Source organism: Cucurbita pepo, chromosome LG01, assembly GCF_002806865.2.
Source record: "Cucurbita pepo subsp. pepo cultivar mu-cu-16 chromosome LG01, ASM280686v2, whole genome shotgun sequence".
Classification (NCBI taxonomy): Eukaryota; Viridiplantae; Streptophyta; class Magnoliopsida; order Cucurbitales; family Cucurbitaceae; genus Cucurbita; species Cucurbita pepo.
The window spans coordinates 19386525-19403452 of NC_036638.1; the positions used below are offsets into that span (position 1 = coordinate 19386525).

The following is a 16928-nucleotide window of genomic DNA, read 5'->3' on the forward strand; positions in this document are numbered from 1 at the left end:
TTTTTTTTTTTTTTTTTTTTTTTTTTTTTTTTTTTTTTTTTTTTTTTTTTTTTTTATTTAATGTTCTTGGGGATGTATGTGTTCCAGTTATTTGATAGCAGCGGCTGTAATTGGAGGTGTTTTGAGTTTGATTCAAATCATTCTCAGCATTTACCATATGGTTACCAAAAGCGAAGGAACTCCGCTCTTTTATTTGTTCAGCGATTACGTAAGTGCATGCAAAAAAGTGTTTTTAAGAACTTGAAAAGTTTGTTTTCGATGAATCTTACACGATGTTATTGTATGTAGTTGTTGTCGTATCTGTTGTTATCGAGCTCGTCGGCAGCGTTAGGAGCTGGGATCGATATGAGAGCTAATTTGAAGGAGCTGTTTGGAACGCTTTTCGACTCGTTTTTCGACCAGGGGAGTGGTGCAGCTGCTGTTCTTTTTATTGCATTCGTTTGCGCTGCTGTTGTCTCAATTCTCTCTGCATTGGCCCTCATCAGGAAGCCTTGAATCAGTGATGGTTTCTTTGTCTGATAAATTATGATCATTTTTATTTACCTTTTGTATGTGTGTATCCTTTTCCATTTTTAATTTGTAATATGTGATTTAGATTAATGAATATCTAATTTGATCGAATTAATTCTGTCTCAATCACCCGATATTCAACATAATTTTGTTTTCAACCATCATACATCATCGATGTTTAATATATTTTTCAAAAGAATATTTCATGTCGATTGGAAAGAGGAACGCGTGCTTGCGAGAATGCTGAGTTTGGAAGGGGATGAATTGTGAGATCTGACGTTTGTTGGAGAGAGAAGCTAACCATTTTTATGTGTAGAAACCTCTCCTGGTCAACAAAGTTTTAAAAATTTCGAGGGAAAGAAAGTTCGAACAAACAATATCTATTAACAGTGGACTTGAGCGGTTATTGAAAGAAGCTTATGAATTTGAAATAGCCTACTTCTTTCAATAACTAACTTAGTCCAAAATATAACTTTGGGTGCACGATGATTCGAAAAAATTATATTCAATTATTAAAAAGATGACTAATGCAAATATTCTAAGATATTTAAAGAAAACATCGCGAATTTTATAATGACAGAATTAAATAATGTATAGAGTAAGACAGATGAAGAGAATTTCACCTTATTTTCCAATTTTATGAACTAAGATTAATGATTAAATATTGAATTCTAATGACATAGTCCATAATTTAAATACTTTATTAAAAAAAAAATGGATTCTCAATCCATTTGGAAATATTATAGAATATAAGTTATAGATAATTTCCATTATTTATTTATTTTTTGAAAATCTTGAGATGAACATAATAAATAAAAAATTGGCCAAGAAAATACCAAGTCCAGCTTTTATATATATATATATATATATAAAAGTATATGTGTGTGTATATAGTAAAAGTTGAAGAGCAAAATTTAGAAGGGTGGAAGGAGGAGATGGAAGGGTCAAAGGGCTCAAGAATTGCTTCACTGATTCTAAGAATTCTGACCTTCATTTTGATCTTCATTTCTCTCATAATCAACGCCACCAATTCCAAAACTTTCAACAAAGGCGCTCAAAATGAAACAAAATTTAAGTTCAAAGATGTTTATTCTTATCGGTAAGTGTGTTCTTAAATATGTTTTTTCTTTTAGAATTCTCAGCTATTTTTTATTCAATCTGATTCGGTTTATGTATAGATATTTGATATCAACCATGATTATTGGAGCTGTTTTGAGTCTACTTCAAATCGCTCTCAACATTTACAACGTCGTTACCAAAAGCCATCGAACTCTCCTCTTCGATATGTTCAGTGACAAGGTGAGTATAGTAATATTTGTTTAAGCTTTTGAGATTTAAGGGTGTTTGATGTTATGTTATGTCGTGTCATGTAGCTGTTGTCGTATCTTCTACTGTCGGGGGCCTCGGCGGGGTTAGGCGCTGGCATCGATTTGAGAGTCGGTCTTAAAGAGCTGGTTGGCAACCTTTTAAACTCGTTTTTCGACAAGGGAAATGCTTCGGCGGCTGTTCTTCTCCTTGCGTTTATTTGCGCTGCCGTTGTCTCAATTCTCTCTTCCTTGGCCCTCATCAGGAAGCCTTGAAAATATAGTGTTGGTCTTCCATATTTGCTTTGTATTGATAAAATATAGTTTTTAATATTTGTTTAACAAAAAATAGGAACAATCTCATATTATATAAATTATGAATTATTTTTCCTTTTTTCAGGAGAGCGATTTTACGTTTTCGTTTGCTTATTGGGTTTTCTCTACATAGCCCAATAACATCGTGGCCCAAACGTTGAGCCCAATGAGGCATCATATAGGCCTTTTTTAGAGTACTTTGAAATTATAATTAATTATAATTGAGTTTTATGTGAAAATAATTGATTTGTATATTCAATATCAATCATTATTAATTAATATATTGCATTTACAGATAATAGGAAGCAAAGTTAAAATAAATTTCAGATTTTTCGATGTTTTTCATGTGCGTGCTTCAGATCTTGCTTCCAAATTGGTTCTAAGTCGATGAAGCTCTCTGATGTAATTATGTATTCTGTCTATAATCAGCACGAGGAATAGCGAGAATCCTGTTGCCAAACACTCCCAAATCAAAACCATTTCAAAACAGTTCATTCATGAATATATTGAACACAAAATCTTAAGAAAAAAACAGAGCTCACCGATCATGGAGGCTTCGAGAAGGCGATGAGCCATGAGAACCTCGTCGGTCTGGCTGAGGAAGCCGGCCTCCGCCGTTCGCCGGCGGATTTCCGCCGCATTGTAGAGAGTTGAGGCGAAGAGCACTAGCATGGTGGCGGCAACGGTCTTGACCACCAAAGGCCCTCTCCCCTGCTTCAATCTGTCCAATCCACTGATTATGAGCTTTCTGAATGGAGTTCTGAACAGTAAAACCAAAATCAAGGCCATCTCGGTCAATACCAGGTTGAACACCACTCGAATCATCTCTAATGTCCCTTAATTTTTTATTTTTTTCAACGTTTCGGTTTTTAAATGGCTTCGATTTAAGTTAGGGGTTCNATACCACTCGAATCATCTCTAATGTCCCTTAATTTTTGCTTTTTTTCAAAGTTTCGGTTTTTAAATGGCTTCGATTTAAGTCAGGGGTTCGATCCCTGCCTTGAGGTTGCGGTTTGGTTTAAGAATTTGTACTTTTACCCTACTGTATGCCAATCTTTCAAAGATTCTTTTTTTTTTTTTTTTTTTTTTTTTTTTTTTTTTTTTTTTTTTTTTTTTTTTTTTTTTTTTTTTTTTTTTTTTTTTTTTTTTTTTTTTTTTTTTTTNTTTTTTTTTCCCTGAACGATGTGAAAAACATTTATCTGGAAAGAAATGAACAAACTATATGCGTTAGAAATTCAGAGCCATTCTGAATATAGTACTTTCTAGTGAAACAAGAGAAATGGATGAAGCAATACNATAGAGAACTTCAACATCAAAGCGTGTGAAAAAGAGTTTGAGCTGAACGATGTGAAAAACATTTATCTGGAAAGAAATGAACAAACTATATGCGTTAGAAATGAAATGCGTTAGAAATTCAGAGCCATTCTGAATGTAGTACTTTCTAGTGAAACAAGAGAAATGGATGAAGCAATACAATTGCATAAATGTATGAACAGAACAGACTTGCAAACATTTTATGAAAAGGTACTAAGAGAAATGCAAGAAACAGAAAATGGGTCAGTAATCCCAAGATGTTTCTGGAAAAGAAAAGGGAGGAAGAAGAAGAATGAAGAAGCTGAAATTGATATCTGATTTCAAGCGCACAACTAGACAGTCTTTCTGAATTCCTTTTATCAGAAACAGGAAACAGCAGACCTATACTCGAATAAGAAGGCAATCGGAATAAAGTTCAGGGTGGAACTTTCATCAATCAGGTTGCACTCATTGTTAAGTTAAAGAATGTCGGTATGCTAGTAAGGATGTCGGGCTTTGAAGGGGTGGATTGGGAGGGTCCCATATCGATTGGAGAAGAAAACGAGTGTCAACGAAGACACTGAGCCTGGAAGGGGGTGAATTGTGGATTGTGAATTGTGGGGTGAATCATGTGGAGGGTGAATTGTGAGATCTCACACATCGGTTGGGAGGAAATGAAGTATTTTTTATAAGAGTGTAGAAACCTCTCCCTAGTAAAAGTGTTTTAAAAATTTTGGTGAAGCTCGAATATACTAGTGGTAGACTTGGACGGTTATACTTTTGAAAGAATAGACATAAAAATTAAAAAGAACAAGTAAATCCACTAGAGAAATGGAATACTGATTTCAATAACATGGCTAGACAGTTGTTCTGAATCCCATTGATCCGAGGAGATAGTCAAATTAGAAGACAGTAGGCNCGAATAAGAAGGCAATCGGAATAAAGTTCAAGGTTGCACTCATGGTTAAGTTATGAATGACAGATCCCCCATTAGCTTCGATGATTTTACTTTGAGCTTCTCCAAATGCCTCTCACACTAATGCGGATAATATTTCTTGATTATAATCCCATGATCATTATAATCACATGATCATTCTCTAAATTAGCTGACGTGGGATTTTTATTTTCCAACAAGTTAAGTTGCACGCAGCATACAATATGATCCTATCTTAAAAAACAATAAGCTGAAATTTTCATTTGTATAAAGAATCTTGCCCACATCTGTTGGAGAGGAGAGCGAAATTTTTTGTAAAAGTGTAGAAACTTCTTCCTAGCAAACATATTTTAAAAACTTTGAAGGAAAGCTTAAAAGGGAAATCTCAAAAAATATAATATCTACTGGCGGTGGGCTTGAGTTGTTACAAATGGTATCAGAGCCGGCCACTGGGTGATGTGCCAGTAAGAGGTTGAGTCTCGAAGGGGTAGACACGAGGCAGTATGCTAGTAAGGAGGTTGGGCTCTGAATGGGTGGATTGGGAGGATCTCATATCGATTGGAGAAGGGAACGAATGCGAACGAGGATGCTGAGCTTTGAAGGGGGTGAAGTGTGAGATTTCACGTCGGTTGGGAAGAAATGAAACATTTTTTATAAGAGCGTGGAAACCTCTCCCAAAAGAGAAAGCCCAAAGCAATATATATAATATATACTAAGGGCTGTTGTTCTGAACCCCATTGATCCGAGGAGATAGTCAAATTAGAAGACAGTAGGCAGAAAGTATAAGATGTGCCTTCATCAAACAGGTTGCAGGCATTGTCAAGTTAAATTGCACACGGCACACACACCTAATTTCTGAAAAAAGAAGAAGCTGAAATTGATATCTGATTTCAAGAACATAGCTAGACAACTGTTGATAATATCATTGATCAGAAACAGAAATGGAAGTCCTATACTCAAATAAGAAGACAATAGGCAAAAAATAAAAGGTGAACATTTCATCAAACAGGTTATAGGCATAATCAAGATAAATTGCACCCAGCAATCGTCACATACATGACCATATTTCCGACTATGAATAATCATCAGAGAGTGACTCTACGTATTTAAGAACATAACAGATTGAGAGAATACAAGATTTGGTTTGTAGATGTTGTGGACGACGGAGGCGCCGGCGAGAAGCGAAGAGATGACGACGACGAAGGACCAACCCACCGAGGGGGTTCCAGTGGGGAGCAACCGACCACCGAATTTCTGAGCCATTATTCAGCTCAACACCGTACAAAGATATCAATTTCTCACCCTAAAAAGGTTTCATTATTCAATCTGCCCGCCAACTGCCCTTTAAATAACCGGTCCAAGGCTCCGGCCCGGCTCCAGCTTCGCAAACCCGTTGTTTTTTTTTTTTTTTTTGTTACATTTTCGATTTTGGGTTAAATATTCAATTTAGTATGTTTTAACATTTTGAATGCGTCGAATTGTAAATTTGTACTGAGGAGATGACTAGGAGGAACGCGCTGCATCCGTCGTTGGAATTAGCTCTCCTACCCCAACTGCACGCCATTTAATAAGCCTACTTCCCAACCTCCCCCTTCAAAACCCACTTCAAACTCAGAGAACTTTCGCCATTTTTTAATAAAATCCCTTAGCAGATCTCAGCGTATAACCATTTCTGGGTTCTGGGTCCTCTGATTCTGCTATTTCAGGATCTGGGTTGAAATCACAGTGGGGTTAATTTGGCTGTGAAGATGAAGGTCTCAGTAGTTTCTCGCAGTGGGAGAGAAGTTGTTGACGGCGGCATTCAACTAAGCGATTCTGTAAGTGTTCGGATTTTGATTCAATTACTGTTTCTTTCTCGATTCTTGGAATACAAGAAAAGATGATAAGAGTACAACTTGTTTTGGTGGCTGTGTTCTNTGAGTAGCTGATGGGATCTTAAGTTTCATGGACATTGTTGTTTAATCCTTTGCAGGCTTCGGTGGCGGATCTGCAGGATGCGATTTACAACCGAAGTGAGTACATGAGGGTAGAATGTTTTCTTTAATTGTTGCATACATGTTCTTTTTAGCTTAGAATTGTTAGAAATCTTAGCTTAGATTTGACATTTTTGTTGGAGTGAGTGATAGAACTGGACTTGTTGTTAAACGGATGAATCTAAAGATTAAGTTTAGCCTAGCACAACAGTTTAAGCTTTTGGGTGTGAAACTGTAACAGGTATGCAGACATATTGTCATGTCCTCTTTGAGCTTCACTTTTCGGGCTTTGGCTCAAGGTTTTAAACGTGTCGGCTNGCTATGCAGATATTGTCATGTCCTCTTTGAGCTTCACTTTTCGGGCTTTGGCTCACTTTTCGGGCTTTGGCTCAAGGTTTTAAACGTGTCGGCTAGGGAGAGGTTTTCACATCCTTATAAAGAATGCTTCGTTCTCCTTCCAACCAATGTGCGATCTCACAATTCACCCCCATTTGGGCCAACGAATCTTACAATCCACCTCCGTTTTCCTCCCCAACCGACGTGGAATCTCAAAATCCACCCCCTTCAAGGCTCAGCGTCTTTGTTGACATTCTTTCCCTTCTTCAATAGATGAGGGACCCCAATCCACCCTCTATGGGGCCCGACGTCCTTGCTGGAAGACCGCCTCGTTTCCACCTCCTTCGGAGCTCAACCTCCTCACTGGCGCATCACCCCAGTGTCTGGCTCTAATACTATTTGTAACAGTCCAAACCTACTGGATATTGTCCTCTCTGGACTTTCCCTTCAAAGCTTCCCTCCAAANCGAATCTTACAATCCACCTCCGTTTTCCTCCCCAACCGATGTGGAATCTCACAATCCACCCCCCTTCAAGGCTCAACGTCTTTGTTGACATTCTTTCCCTTCTCCAATAGATGAGAGACCCCAATCCACCCTCTATGGGGCCCGACGTCCTTGCTGGAAGACCGCCTCGTTTCCACCCCCCTTCGGAGCTCAACCTCCTCACTGGCGCATCGCCCTGGTGTCTGGCTTTAATACTATTTGTAACAGTCCAAACTTACTGGATATTGTCCTCTTTGGACTTTTCCTTCAAAGCTTCCATTCAAAGTTTTAAGACGCATAGGAAGANAAGTTTTAAGACGCATCGACTAGGAAGAGGTTTCTACTCTTTTATAAAGAATGTTTTGCAAAAATTGCACAAAATATGTTTCACTACTTCATAATAAAGTATTTCTATCTTNGCTCAACGTCTTTGTTGACATTCTTTCCCTTCTCCAATAGATGAGAGACCCCAATCCACCCTCTATGGGGCCCGACGTCCTTGCTGGAAGACCGCCTCGTTTCCACCCCCCTTCGGAGCTCAACCTCCTCACTGGCGCATCGCCCTGGTGTCTGGCTTTAATACTATTTGTAACAGTCCAAACTTACTGGATATTGTCCTCTTTGGACTTTTCCTTCAAAGCTTCCATTCAAAGTTTTAAGACGCATAGGAAGAGGTTTCTACTCTTTTATAAAGAATGTTTTGCAAAAACTGCACGGCTGACAGGTGAGGAATCAAAATATGTTTCACTACTTCATAATAAAGTATTTCTATCTTATCCTTCCTGAAAATTAGTTCTTTCATTACTGTAAAATGGTTAAATGGTTCTTAAGCAGTAGCAAATTGGTAGTCTTTTAGCATGCATACATGTAAGTCGATATCAATTGTTATGTAAAGTGCAGCTACCTGATTTCGTTGTTTCATTGAAACAGCCAAAAAGTTCTACCCTGCTAGGCAGCGGTTAACTCTTCCAGTTCAACCTGGTTCAAAGGAGAGGCCTACTAGAGAGTATTGTAGCAACAACTCAGACAACATAACTGTTGTCTTCAAGGACTTGGGTCCACAAGTTTCTTATCGTACTCTCTTCTTTTTTGAATACTTGGGCCCCTTGATCCTCTACCCCATCTTTTACTACTTCCCTGTCTATCAGTTCTTTGGCTACAAGGCCGAACGTGTCATCCATCCGGTTCAGACGTATGCAATGTACTACTGGTGTTTTCACTACTTCAAACGAATCATGGAAACATTTTTCGTTTCGTATATTGCATATTATGTTAATCACCCACTTTATAGCCCTGTTGGTGACCTTCAAATGAAGATTGGGTTTGCATTTGGTTTGCTGTGTCAAGTGTGTAACTTCTACTGTCATATTTTGCTGAGAAAACTGCGGAGCCCTGAGGGGAATGGGGGATATCAAATCCCAAAGGGGTTTCTGTTCAACATTGTGACATGTGCAAACTACACAACAGAAATATATCAGTGGGTAGGCTTCAATATAGCTACACAGACTGTCGCTGGTTACATCTTTCTTGTGGTTGCTACTCTGATCATGACGAACTGGGCCCTTGCAAAGCACCGTCGCCTCAAGAAGGTATAGTATATCTAACTTATTTCTCTTAGTTGTTCTTAAGGTTAGGAATCACGAACCTCCACAATGGTATGATATTGTCCACTTTGAACATGTAGTTTTGCTTTTGATTACTCCAGAAGACCCATGGAGATAGTATTCCTTACTTATACACCTATGATCGACCCCTTACTTACTCATGTTTATTTTTCTTTCACATAATGACTTTTCCGTCCCTATGTGNGAAATCACGAACCTCCACGATGGTATGATATTGTTCACTTTGAACATGTAGTTTTGCTTTTGGTTACTCCAGAAGACTAATGGAGATAGTATTCCTTACTTATACACCTATGATCGACCCCTTACTTACTCACGTTTATTTTTCTTTCACATAATGACTTTTCCGTCCCTATGTGCAGCTGTTTGATGGGAAGGAGGGAAGGCCAAGGTACCCACGCAGATGGGTGATACTTCCTCCATTTCTGTAGAAGGATTGATTGGGCGGCCTCAGATCCATATTTTATCGAGTTGGTAGCTCTAAGTTTAAAATGTCCCTTGAAGAACACCACAAGATATCATTTTCTCAATGTATTTGATGTTCTTTGAGGTTGTCTTAACAGTACTTTGCCTTGTTCTTTGTGTTGTATGGGAATCAAAATAAATTATTATTTATTGGGACATTTTTATTAGCTGATTGATATATCATAATTTTGAAGTATAATTAATTTATTCAAATTAAAATTGTAAATAATAATAATAATAATAAGCTATAATTAATAAGAATTAATTAAGTATTCCATTGTGAATGCATAAATCTTTTTTGAATTCTTTTTATTGTTTTATTAATAAATCATTATAATTGTATAGGATTTATATTTACATCTCATTTGATATAATTTATTCCGTTTGAAATATAAATTGTATTAAATATTTGCAATTAAAAATTTATACAATTTTATTATATCATTTATTCGAGAATAATTATTAAGATTGATTAGAAAATAAATTTAAAAAAATCTAATTTAACGTACATAGAAAATTAAATCAAAATTTACATTTTTCATATCATCAAACTCAGCTATTTTATTTATAGGCCTCATAAATAAATTAAGATTAGAGTTTATTATTACTATTATTATTATTATTATTATTATTATTATTATTATTATAAATGTAAAATATAGATGACAATAACGGAGGAGTAAGTGTGTATTGTTACTCATGCCAGCTGTCTTTTTAGGATTAAATTAGAAATTTGAATTATATTTTTATTTGGTAAAATTCAAATTGTTGATTTATTAACTTGATCTTACGAGTTTATATTCGATTATATAATATTTTAATAAGTTAAATTATAATATAAAATTGTTGAATGTAATTAAAAATGGGGAAAGAAAAAAGGATTAAGTTTGGGGATAAAAATGAGTGGTGTAAGAAAATTTGAAGAGTTTATTGGTAATAAGAAAGAGATGGGAGGGCAAAATGGTAAAATAGAAAAAAAGGAAAAAGAAAATGAAAAGTAATAACGACCCCCACGAAATGGGATGCCCAGCCCAACGAAGTCGCCCTCTCTGTCGCAAATCAAGTGAGTGAGTACCACAAGAACCTCCCGTTTCTCTCTGTGATGAACTCCGACGCTCCAAATGGAATACAATCCAGTTTCCTTCTTTATATTTCCCCATTTTCATTCCTCCCTTGGAACCCTCTCTCTCTCTCTACCTCTCTCCCCTACTCCTCACCTTCAATCCTCNCCCTCTCTCCCTCTCTCCCCTACTCCTCACCTTCAATCCTCAAAGGTTGTTNCTACCTCTCTCCCCTACTCCTCACCTTCAATCCTCAAAGGTTGTTGTTTCCCATCATCGATTTTTGTTATTTGCTCATATGCATCTCTTTATATCTGCATTTCTGTCGATTCTTGTTCTTTCTTTTTGATTATATCGTTGTTTGTTCTTAAGTTCTACCTGATTGTTTTTTTAATCTCACTGTATCGTGGCTGTTTTATCGAGATTCAATACAGTAAGCAATTTTTTGAGTGCATGTTACTCGATAATGATCCGTTAGACTGAGGCTGATACCTAATTGTCAATCAATTTTATTATGGTGTATGAACCAAGAATTAAGAAATTCAAGAAAGAACAGCATATTTTGTGGCAATGGCACAGTTTGATACTCAGAAATAATGTCCGAGAATTGTTTGTTTCCCTGTTTATACTTTGCAGTTAGTGTCATTTATATTGATCATTGGATTTTGAGTTCCAATGATGCTTGTGTCAACTAATTCCAACTTTTCTAGCAGCTATATAAAAGATGGCAGATGGAGAGGACATCCAGCCTCTTGTATGCGATAATGGAACAGGAATGGTTAAGGTAGACTGCCTTTCCTGTGATTTTTATGTATGGCTATGGCTATGGCTAATGCATTTCTTCCTGTGCCTAAAACATTTCTTCCTGTGCCATTGTTTTAGGCTGGATTTGCTGGTGATGATGCTCCCAGGGCAGTTTTCCCTAGCATTGTTGGCCGACCTCGTCACACCGGCGTGATGGTCGGCATGGGCCAGAAAGATGCTTATGTAGGTGATGAAGCTCAATCCAAGCGTGGTATTTTGACCCTGAAATACCCAATTGAGCATGGTATTGTTAGCAACTGGGATGACATGGAAAAGATTTGGCATCACACGTTCTATAATGAGCTTCGTGTTGCCCCAGAGGAGCATCCTGTTCTCCTAACTGAGGCCCCTCTTAACCCCAAAGCTAACCGTGAAAAGATGACCCAAATCATGTTTGAGACCTTTAACACTCCTGCCATGTATGTAGCTATTCAAGCTGTCCTCTCACTATATGCCAGTGGTCGAACAACTGGTAAGAGTTCACTATAAGTCCATCATTGCTGTAAAACTATGAAGATTGAAGATCTTAGGGAATTCTTGTTCTATTATGTAGGAATTGTGATGGATTCTGGTGATGGTGTGAGTCATACAGTCCCCATTTATGAGGGGTATGCTCTCCCACATGCCATTCTTCGACTTGACCTTGCTGGCCGTGATCTTACTGATAACTTGATGAAAATTCTCACGGAGCGTGGATACTCATTCACGACCACAGCAGAGCGAGAAATTGTGAGGGATATGAAGGAAAAGCTTTCATATATTGCACTTGACTATGAGCAGGAACTTGAAACTTCTAAGACCAGTTCATCAGTTGAAAAGAGCTATGAGTTGCCTGATGGACAAGTCATCACGATCGGTGCCGAACGTTTTAGATGCCCGGAAGTTCTCTTCCAGCCATCCATGATCGGAATGGAAGCTGCGGGCATTCATGAAACTACATATAATTCCATCATGAAGTGTGACGTGGATATTAGGAAGGATCTGTATGGTAATATCGTCCTCTCCGGTGGTTCGACCATGTTTACGGGCATTGCCGATAGAATGAGCAAGGAAATCTCTGCATTGGCGCCGAGCAGCATGAAGATCAAGGTGGTGGCACCTCCAGAAAGAAAGTACAGTGTTTGGATTGGTGGCTCCATCTTGGCTTCTCTGAGTACCTTCCAGCAGGTAGACATTATTATTAAAAGCATTCAGTTTTGTTCTTACTAATGGGTGCCCCTTGTGTTTTTGGTGCAGATGTGGATTGCAAAGGCAGAGTATGATGAGTCTGGGCCATCGATTGTGCACAGGAAGTGCTTCTAAAAGACAAGAAGAAGCAGAAGGGTCAAGACATATGGGAGTGTACTGTTTTATGTGTCGGAATGAAAGGCAACTTTGTAGCCTTTTTTTTGTTTGTCTGTTTGTTTAGCATTTTTGTCCTTCGCTATTGTTCTAATATTGAAATAATTGATTTCAAGAAGGTACTGGAGTTGGTTGCCGAGACTCTTAATCATAATTTAAGACTCTAAACATCATTGATTACAAAAAGTGTTTGCCTAATAATAGTTGGGATAAATGAGCTGAAAATAGAGGCACTTACCTATTGTTACCTATCGTGAGCATTATACTTCAGCTGCATACATCAATTCAGTTCCACTTACCTATCGTTACCTATCGTGAGCATTCTGTCGCTCCATCCCCGGCCCTGCAGGGGCAGAGAACCCGTCGTGACCTTCTCTTGATTCTCAAAACTTCTGTTGCTCTATTCTCGGCTGTTCCGGGCAGAGAACCCATCACTCTCGGCCGTGCCGAGCAGAGAACCCATCGCTGTCTTGGCTGTGCTACCTCTGGAGAAGTGAGAATAGGAGAGCACTAATCATGTGCTACCTCTGGAGAAGTGAGAATAGGAGAGCACTAATCTTGGGTTATCCACTCGGCACATAGTTGGGATTATAATATTTGTTATCCACTCGGCACATAGTTGGATTATAATATTTTTTAAATCTAACCCAATTATTTGAGCTATTTATTTTAAATAATAAAGTTCAACTATAATATTTTTAAACTCTATTTTAAATAATAAAGTTAACTATAATATTTTTAAAATTTAACTCAATTATTCGAGCTCTTTATTTTAAATAATCAAGTTCCCCTCATTTAATCGACTTTTCAAAATTAATAATAAATTTGAGTTGAGATGAATCTCACTCAATTTATATAAAGTTTTCATTTTTTTTTAATCCAATTTAAATAAGTTTATACCCCACCAACCCAAACGAAAAGAAATAGGTTGGGTGATCGAGTTTTTTAAACACCACTGCCTACACAATATGACGTGTTTAAAACCAGAAGAAATAAAGCTTTCATCTATGAACAGAACCGAAACATGGCTGAGTTGTTGTATATCAGCCTGCACAATATAATCAAGAGGGTCTCAAAGAAATTGCCAGAGATGTAATCCCCCAAATAAGCTTTTGCAATAGAATAACTTAGCCAGCCACATGCATGGCTGAGATGTTAAAACATTGGCATACAAAATAATTAAAAGAAAAAAAAAAAAAAAAAAAAAAAAAANAAAAAAAAACAGAATAATCACATTGGCATACAAAATTATTCAAAATTCGTTCAGCTCTAAATTTTGCACACCACGAACTATTGCGGGTGAAATATATATACCGTATTCGTGAACTGATCATCTTTCGCATTCTTTGTGTCTGAGAAATTCAGTCAGAAGGAAGCTCAGGTTGAAATTCTCCAAATTCCGGTTCTGTATCCCACAGACATGAGTGCGAGCTCCCAAAGCATGTTTAAAATGCTCCGTGGACTTAGCTTGGATCCGGGTATTTCAGACCAGTTCACGGACACTTCAACCATAGAAATCCCAAAATATTTGCAGAGGTAAACCAACTCGACATCAAAGCACCACCTGCAGGAAGTGAATGCTTAGTCGGTCAGTTCTTGTTGCTTAGTTGATCCAGTGATCATACTCGGCAATTCATGGAAGCTCAAATCATAGATGAACAAGTACTATTGCTGAAAANGTAATTCTTGGAAGCTCAAATCATAGATGAACAAGTACTATTGCTGAAAAGAGTTCACCGACGACAAGCATCAGGACTATGAAAGAGAATGGGAAAACAAAATAAGCCAACAAATTTCAATTCTTATGGTTTTGCGCTCAGATTGTCCGAATTAAAACCTCAAAGAGAGAAAATATTGGATTGGAGAGGGGATCTTACCTCTTCAAACGAATGTTGGTAAACAGCTTCCTTGCAGCAGATCTCGTGAACATCTTAAAACCACACTGCATAAGATCACGGAAATGGAAAATAAGGATTAAAATTTGAAGCTTTTACTGCACAGAGATATGGCACATGTACATGAAGGAGCATGTNAAGATCACGGAAATGGAAAATAAGGATTAAAATTTGAAGCTTAGCAGAGATAATGGAACGTATAAACACTATGTCTTTATTACTGCACAGAGATATGGCACATGTACATGAAGGAGCATGTGATACAAACTAAAAAAGGACCTGTGTATCCCGAATTCCAGGACCAGCAGTTAGAAGAACCACAAGATGAAAACCCTTCATCAAGAAATTGCGGTACCACTTCCTCTGAAAAGTGAAAGAACCTGTCATATTTTTATGAAAAAGAAAAGCTAAAATAAATAAGCGAGACAATTGCAAGACCAACACTAAACTGTAGCCAGAGCCTTCTCCTCGAGATGAGCGCGAGAACCAAATGCAGTGATTGGAATATCAGATATTCTAATGCTTGGATCTCTTGAACCTTCCTTCTTAACAACTGCTACTGCATGGATCTGGGGGAGAGAAAATTCGTCTTGAATAACTATCACATTTTTAGAACTTCATAGAAAAAATTGCACATGAAAATAGATTGGGTTTGTCCAAACCTGGTTTGCAAGTTTTTCTAGGTCAGTAATTTTTGTTGCTCCATCAGCATCCAGCATCAGAAGTAGCTCACCACGTGAGTGAAGCATTCCCTGCTTGAAAATGCATTTTAGAAAGTGAGAATAATAATCATACAAGTGTTACAAATAAAGTGGTGTAGAGAGAACAATAATCATACAAGTGTTACAAATAAAGTGGCAAGTCCAAACTCACCTTTCTAATAGCTTCCCCTTTTCCATGATTTCTTCCAAGATTGGAACAATGTACAGCTCACTGCTTCTTTGTGATGTTATAATTATAGCAAATTCTTTTTAACTACATTCCATGATTCTTCAAGATTAGAAGGTGTTTTTGTAAGTAGCTATATTTTGGAGGGGAAGTCCTTTTCCCCTGGCCCGTAGGTTTCTTCTCTCTCCTAATTCATATCTCCAGGTTTCTTATAAAAACAATAAAGAAGATTATATCAAGGAATAACAATTAACAAGCAAGAAAATATTGGCATATAAAGTTCATAAGAACAAACCAACTATACAAATTTTCTTGAGAGTTGCCCATGATCAGGAACAAGAAGAAAGGGGACAAATGGACAAAGGAAATACCTCATAGGAAAATGACTTGTCCTTTGCTGCACGTTGTCGAAGATAACTAAAAAGCAAAGGAATGAAATTATACTTTGTCTCGTAGCTTTTCAATCATTAATTAGGAAAGGATTGTGGCCTTTAAAAGTTGAGAAACATTCTCCNAAAGCAAAGGAATGAAATTATACTTTGTCTCGTAGCTTTTCAACCATTAATTAGGAAAGGATTGTGGCCTTTAAAAGTTGAGAAACATTCTCCTGGGGTCTTATTTTGCCCGTCATATCTAGCAATGTAGAGACTATGAGGAGAACATTGAAAAATCCAAGAATTAGGAAAATCTGAGTCGAGAGGAACAGAGGATTGGTATACAGAGAAAACCAAGGTCAAAGAGAGCAATTGGGTATAAGAGACAAGTAAAAATATTTATATGGAAAAAATGAAAATTTTTACGTTTTTCAGCTTACTTGATGGTTTCCTCGAGAGCTCCACGAAGCCTGTACTCTTCATTGAAAGCAGGAACGATCAAGGACATATACTTCTCAGCTGGATCAAAAATTGAAGGGCAAGGAACCTGCAAAAAGCTCAACAAACTTGATATCATTCATTCTACATAACACTGGGTACCAATTTTGACCCAACATTCCAAACATAAACATCATATGACTTAAGATTTCCATCAATTTGGAGTTCCTTCTTGTTTAGCCAGTTTCTACTAGGACTCCTTTTGTTCAGCAGTTTTTTTTATGTGTTTTCTTTCATGTTTCTCAATGAAAGTTTATTTTCTCATAATCCATCAATTTATTCCAATGTGAAAAACTATTGATTATTAATTTTACTTAAAAAATATTTCCCCCCGATGCAAATAAAATAGAAGAGTTTTACTTTCAATCCTATTTTACCTCTTGGACTAAATATGTAGAGATTGACATTTACTTTGTAAGTGATTTAGTTCTTGAAAAGTAATACAGTGTTCAACCTCTGCCTTCTTCAACTCAGATTGCAACATCCTAACCAAGCCACTATCCTGGTTGAATTTTCACCAATTAAAAATCAAGCTCATTGTCTGGTCTTCAACCACTATTGGCTTGCGAAGGTGTGCAGAGAACCCAGTAGGTGTTGGCAGTGGTTGTTAAGTAATTGCAAATTGTAATAGAGTATGTTTGTTTGGTTAGCTGAGGTTGCTTTAGATGATTTATGAGACAGACTATTTCTGCTAGAGCTGGAAAACTGTAAGACTGCATGCCTATATATCACTGTACTCATTTTCAGAATAATTCAATAAAAAAAAACATTCAAGAATTTTTTCTTCCCTTGTTATCTTTTGAGTATCAGAGCCTTCCAAGGGCATAC

The 16928-nt window shown here is 37.2% G+C and overlaps 5 protein-coding genes and 1 pseudogene across 9 annotated transcripts; 4 read left to right on the forward strand and 2 right to left on the reverse strand.

Moving 5' to 3' along the window:
• Nucleotides 1-76: 76 nt before the first annotated feature.
• Nucleotides 77-607, forward strand: LOC111803504 (CASP-like protein 4D1). The gene is made up of 2 exons (XM_023687978.1): nucleotides 77-208; nucleotides 289-607. Exons 1-2 carry the CDS (start codon nucleotides 77-79, stop codon nucleotides 493-495), a joined length of 339 nt encoding a protein of 112 aa, XP_023543746.1. The 3' UTR covers nucleotides 496-607.
• An 838-nt stretch (nucleotides 608-1445) lies between these two features.
• On the forward strand, nucleotides 1446-2090 carry LOC111788777 (CASP-like protein 4D1). Its single transcript, XM_023669281.1, has 3 exons — nucleotides 1446-1609; nucleotides 1689-1809; nucleotides 1884-2090. Exons 1-3 carry the CDS (start codon nucleotides 1446-1448, stop codon nucleotides 2088-2090), a joined length of 492 nt encoding a protein of 163 aa, XP_023525049.1.
• A 287-nt stretch (nucleotides 2091-2377) lies between these two features.
• LOC111778900 lies at nucleotides 2378-5759 on the reverse strand. The gene is made up of 3 exons (XM_023658905.1): nucleotides 5491-5759; nucleotides 2672-2889; nucleotides 2378-2578 (listed from the first exon to the last, which is right to left on the reverse strand). The coding sequence occupies exons 1-3, from the start codon at nucleotides 5617-5619 to the stop codon at nucleotides 2536-2538; spliced, it is 390 nt and encodes a 129-aa protein (XP_023514673.1). The 5' UTR covers nucleotides 5620-5759; the 3' UTR covers nucleotides 2378-2535.
• A 128-nt stretch (nucleotides 5760-5887) lies between these two features.
• On the forward strand, nucleotides 5888-9406 carry LOC111778892 (very-long-chain enoyl-CoA reductase-like). The gene is made up of 4 exons (XM_023658896.1): nucleotides 5888-6173; nucleotides 6329-6368; nucleotides 8080-8738; nucleotides 9137-9406. Exons 1-4 carry the CDS (start codon nucleotides 6105-6107, stop codon nucleotides 9203-9205), a joined length of 837 nt encoding a protein of 278 aa, XP_023514664.1. The 5' UTR covers nucleotides 5888-6104; the 3' UTR covers nucleotides 9206-9406.
• Nucleotides 9407-10463: 1057 nt separating this feature from the next.
• LOC111787537 (actin) lies at nucleotides 10464-12631 on the forward strand. 5 transcript variants are annotated; one of them, XM_023667555.1, is made up of 5 exons: nucleotides 10464-10513; nucleotides 11014-11084; nucleotides 11183-11576; nucleotides 11658-12271; nucleotides 12341-12631. In XM_023667555.1, exons 2-5 carry the CDS (start codon nucleotides 11025-11027, stop codon nucleotides 12404-12406), a joined length of 1134 nt encoding a protein of 377 aa, XP_023523323.1. In that variant the 5' UTR covers nucleotides 10464-10513; nucleotides 11014-11024; the 3' UTR covers nucleotides 12407-12631. The 5 variants fall into 5 exon arrangements, with proteins under 5 accessions (XP_023523323.1, XP_023523317.1, XP_023523309.1 ...); XM_023667549.1 differs by having other exon boundaries at nucleotides 10465-10513; nucleotides 11011-11084; XM_023667541.1 differs by lacking the exon at nucleotides 10464-10513 and adding an exon at nucleotides 10521-10559 and having other exon boundaries at nucleotides 11011-11084.
• A 907-nt stretch (nucleotides 12632-13538) lies between these two features.
• Nucleotides 13539-16928, reverse strand: part of LOC111807415 — a 5582-nt pseudogene continuing 2192 nt past the window's right edge.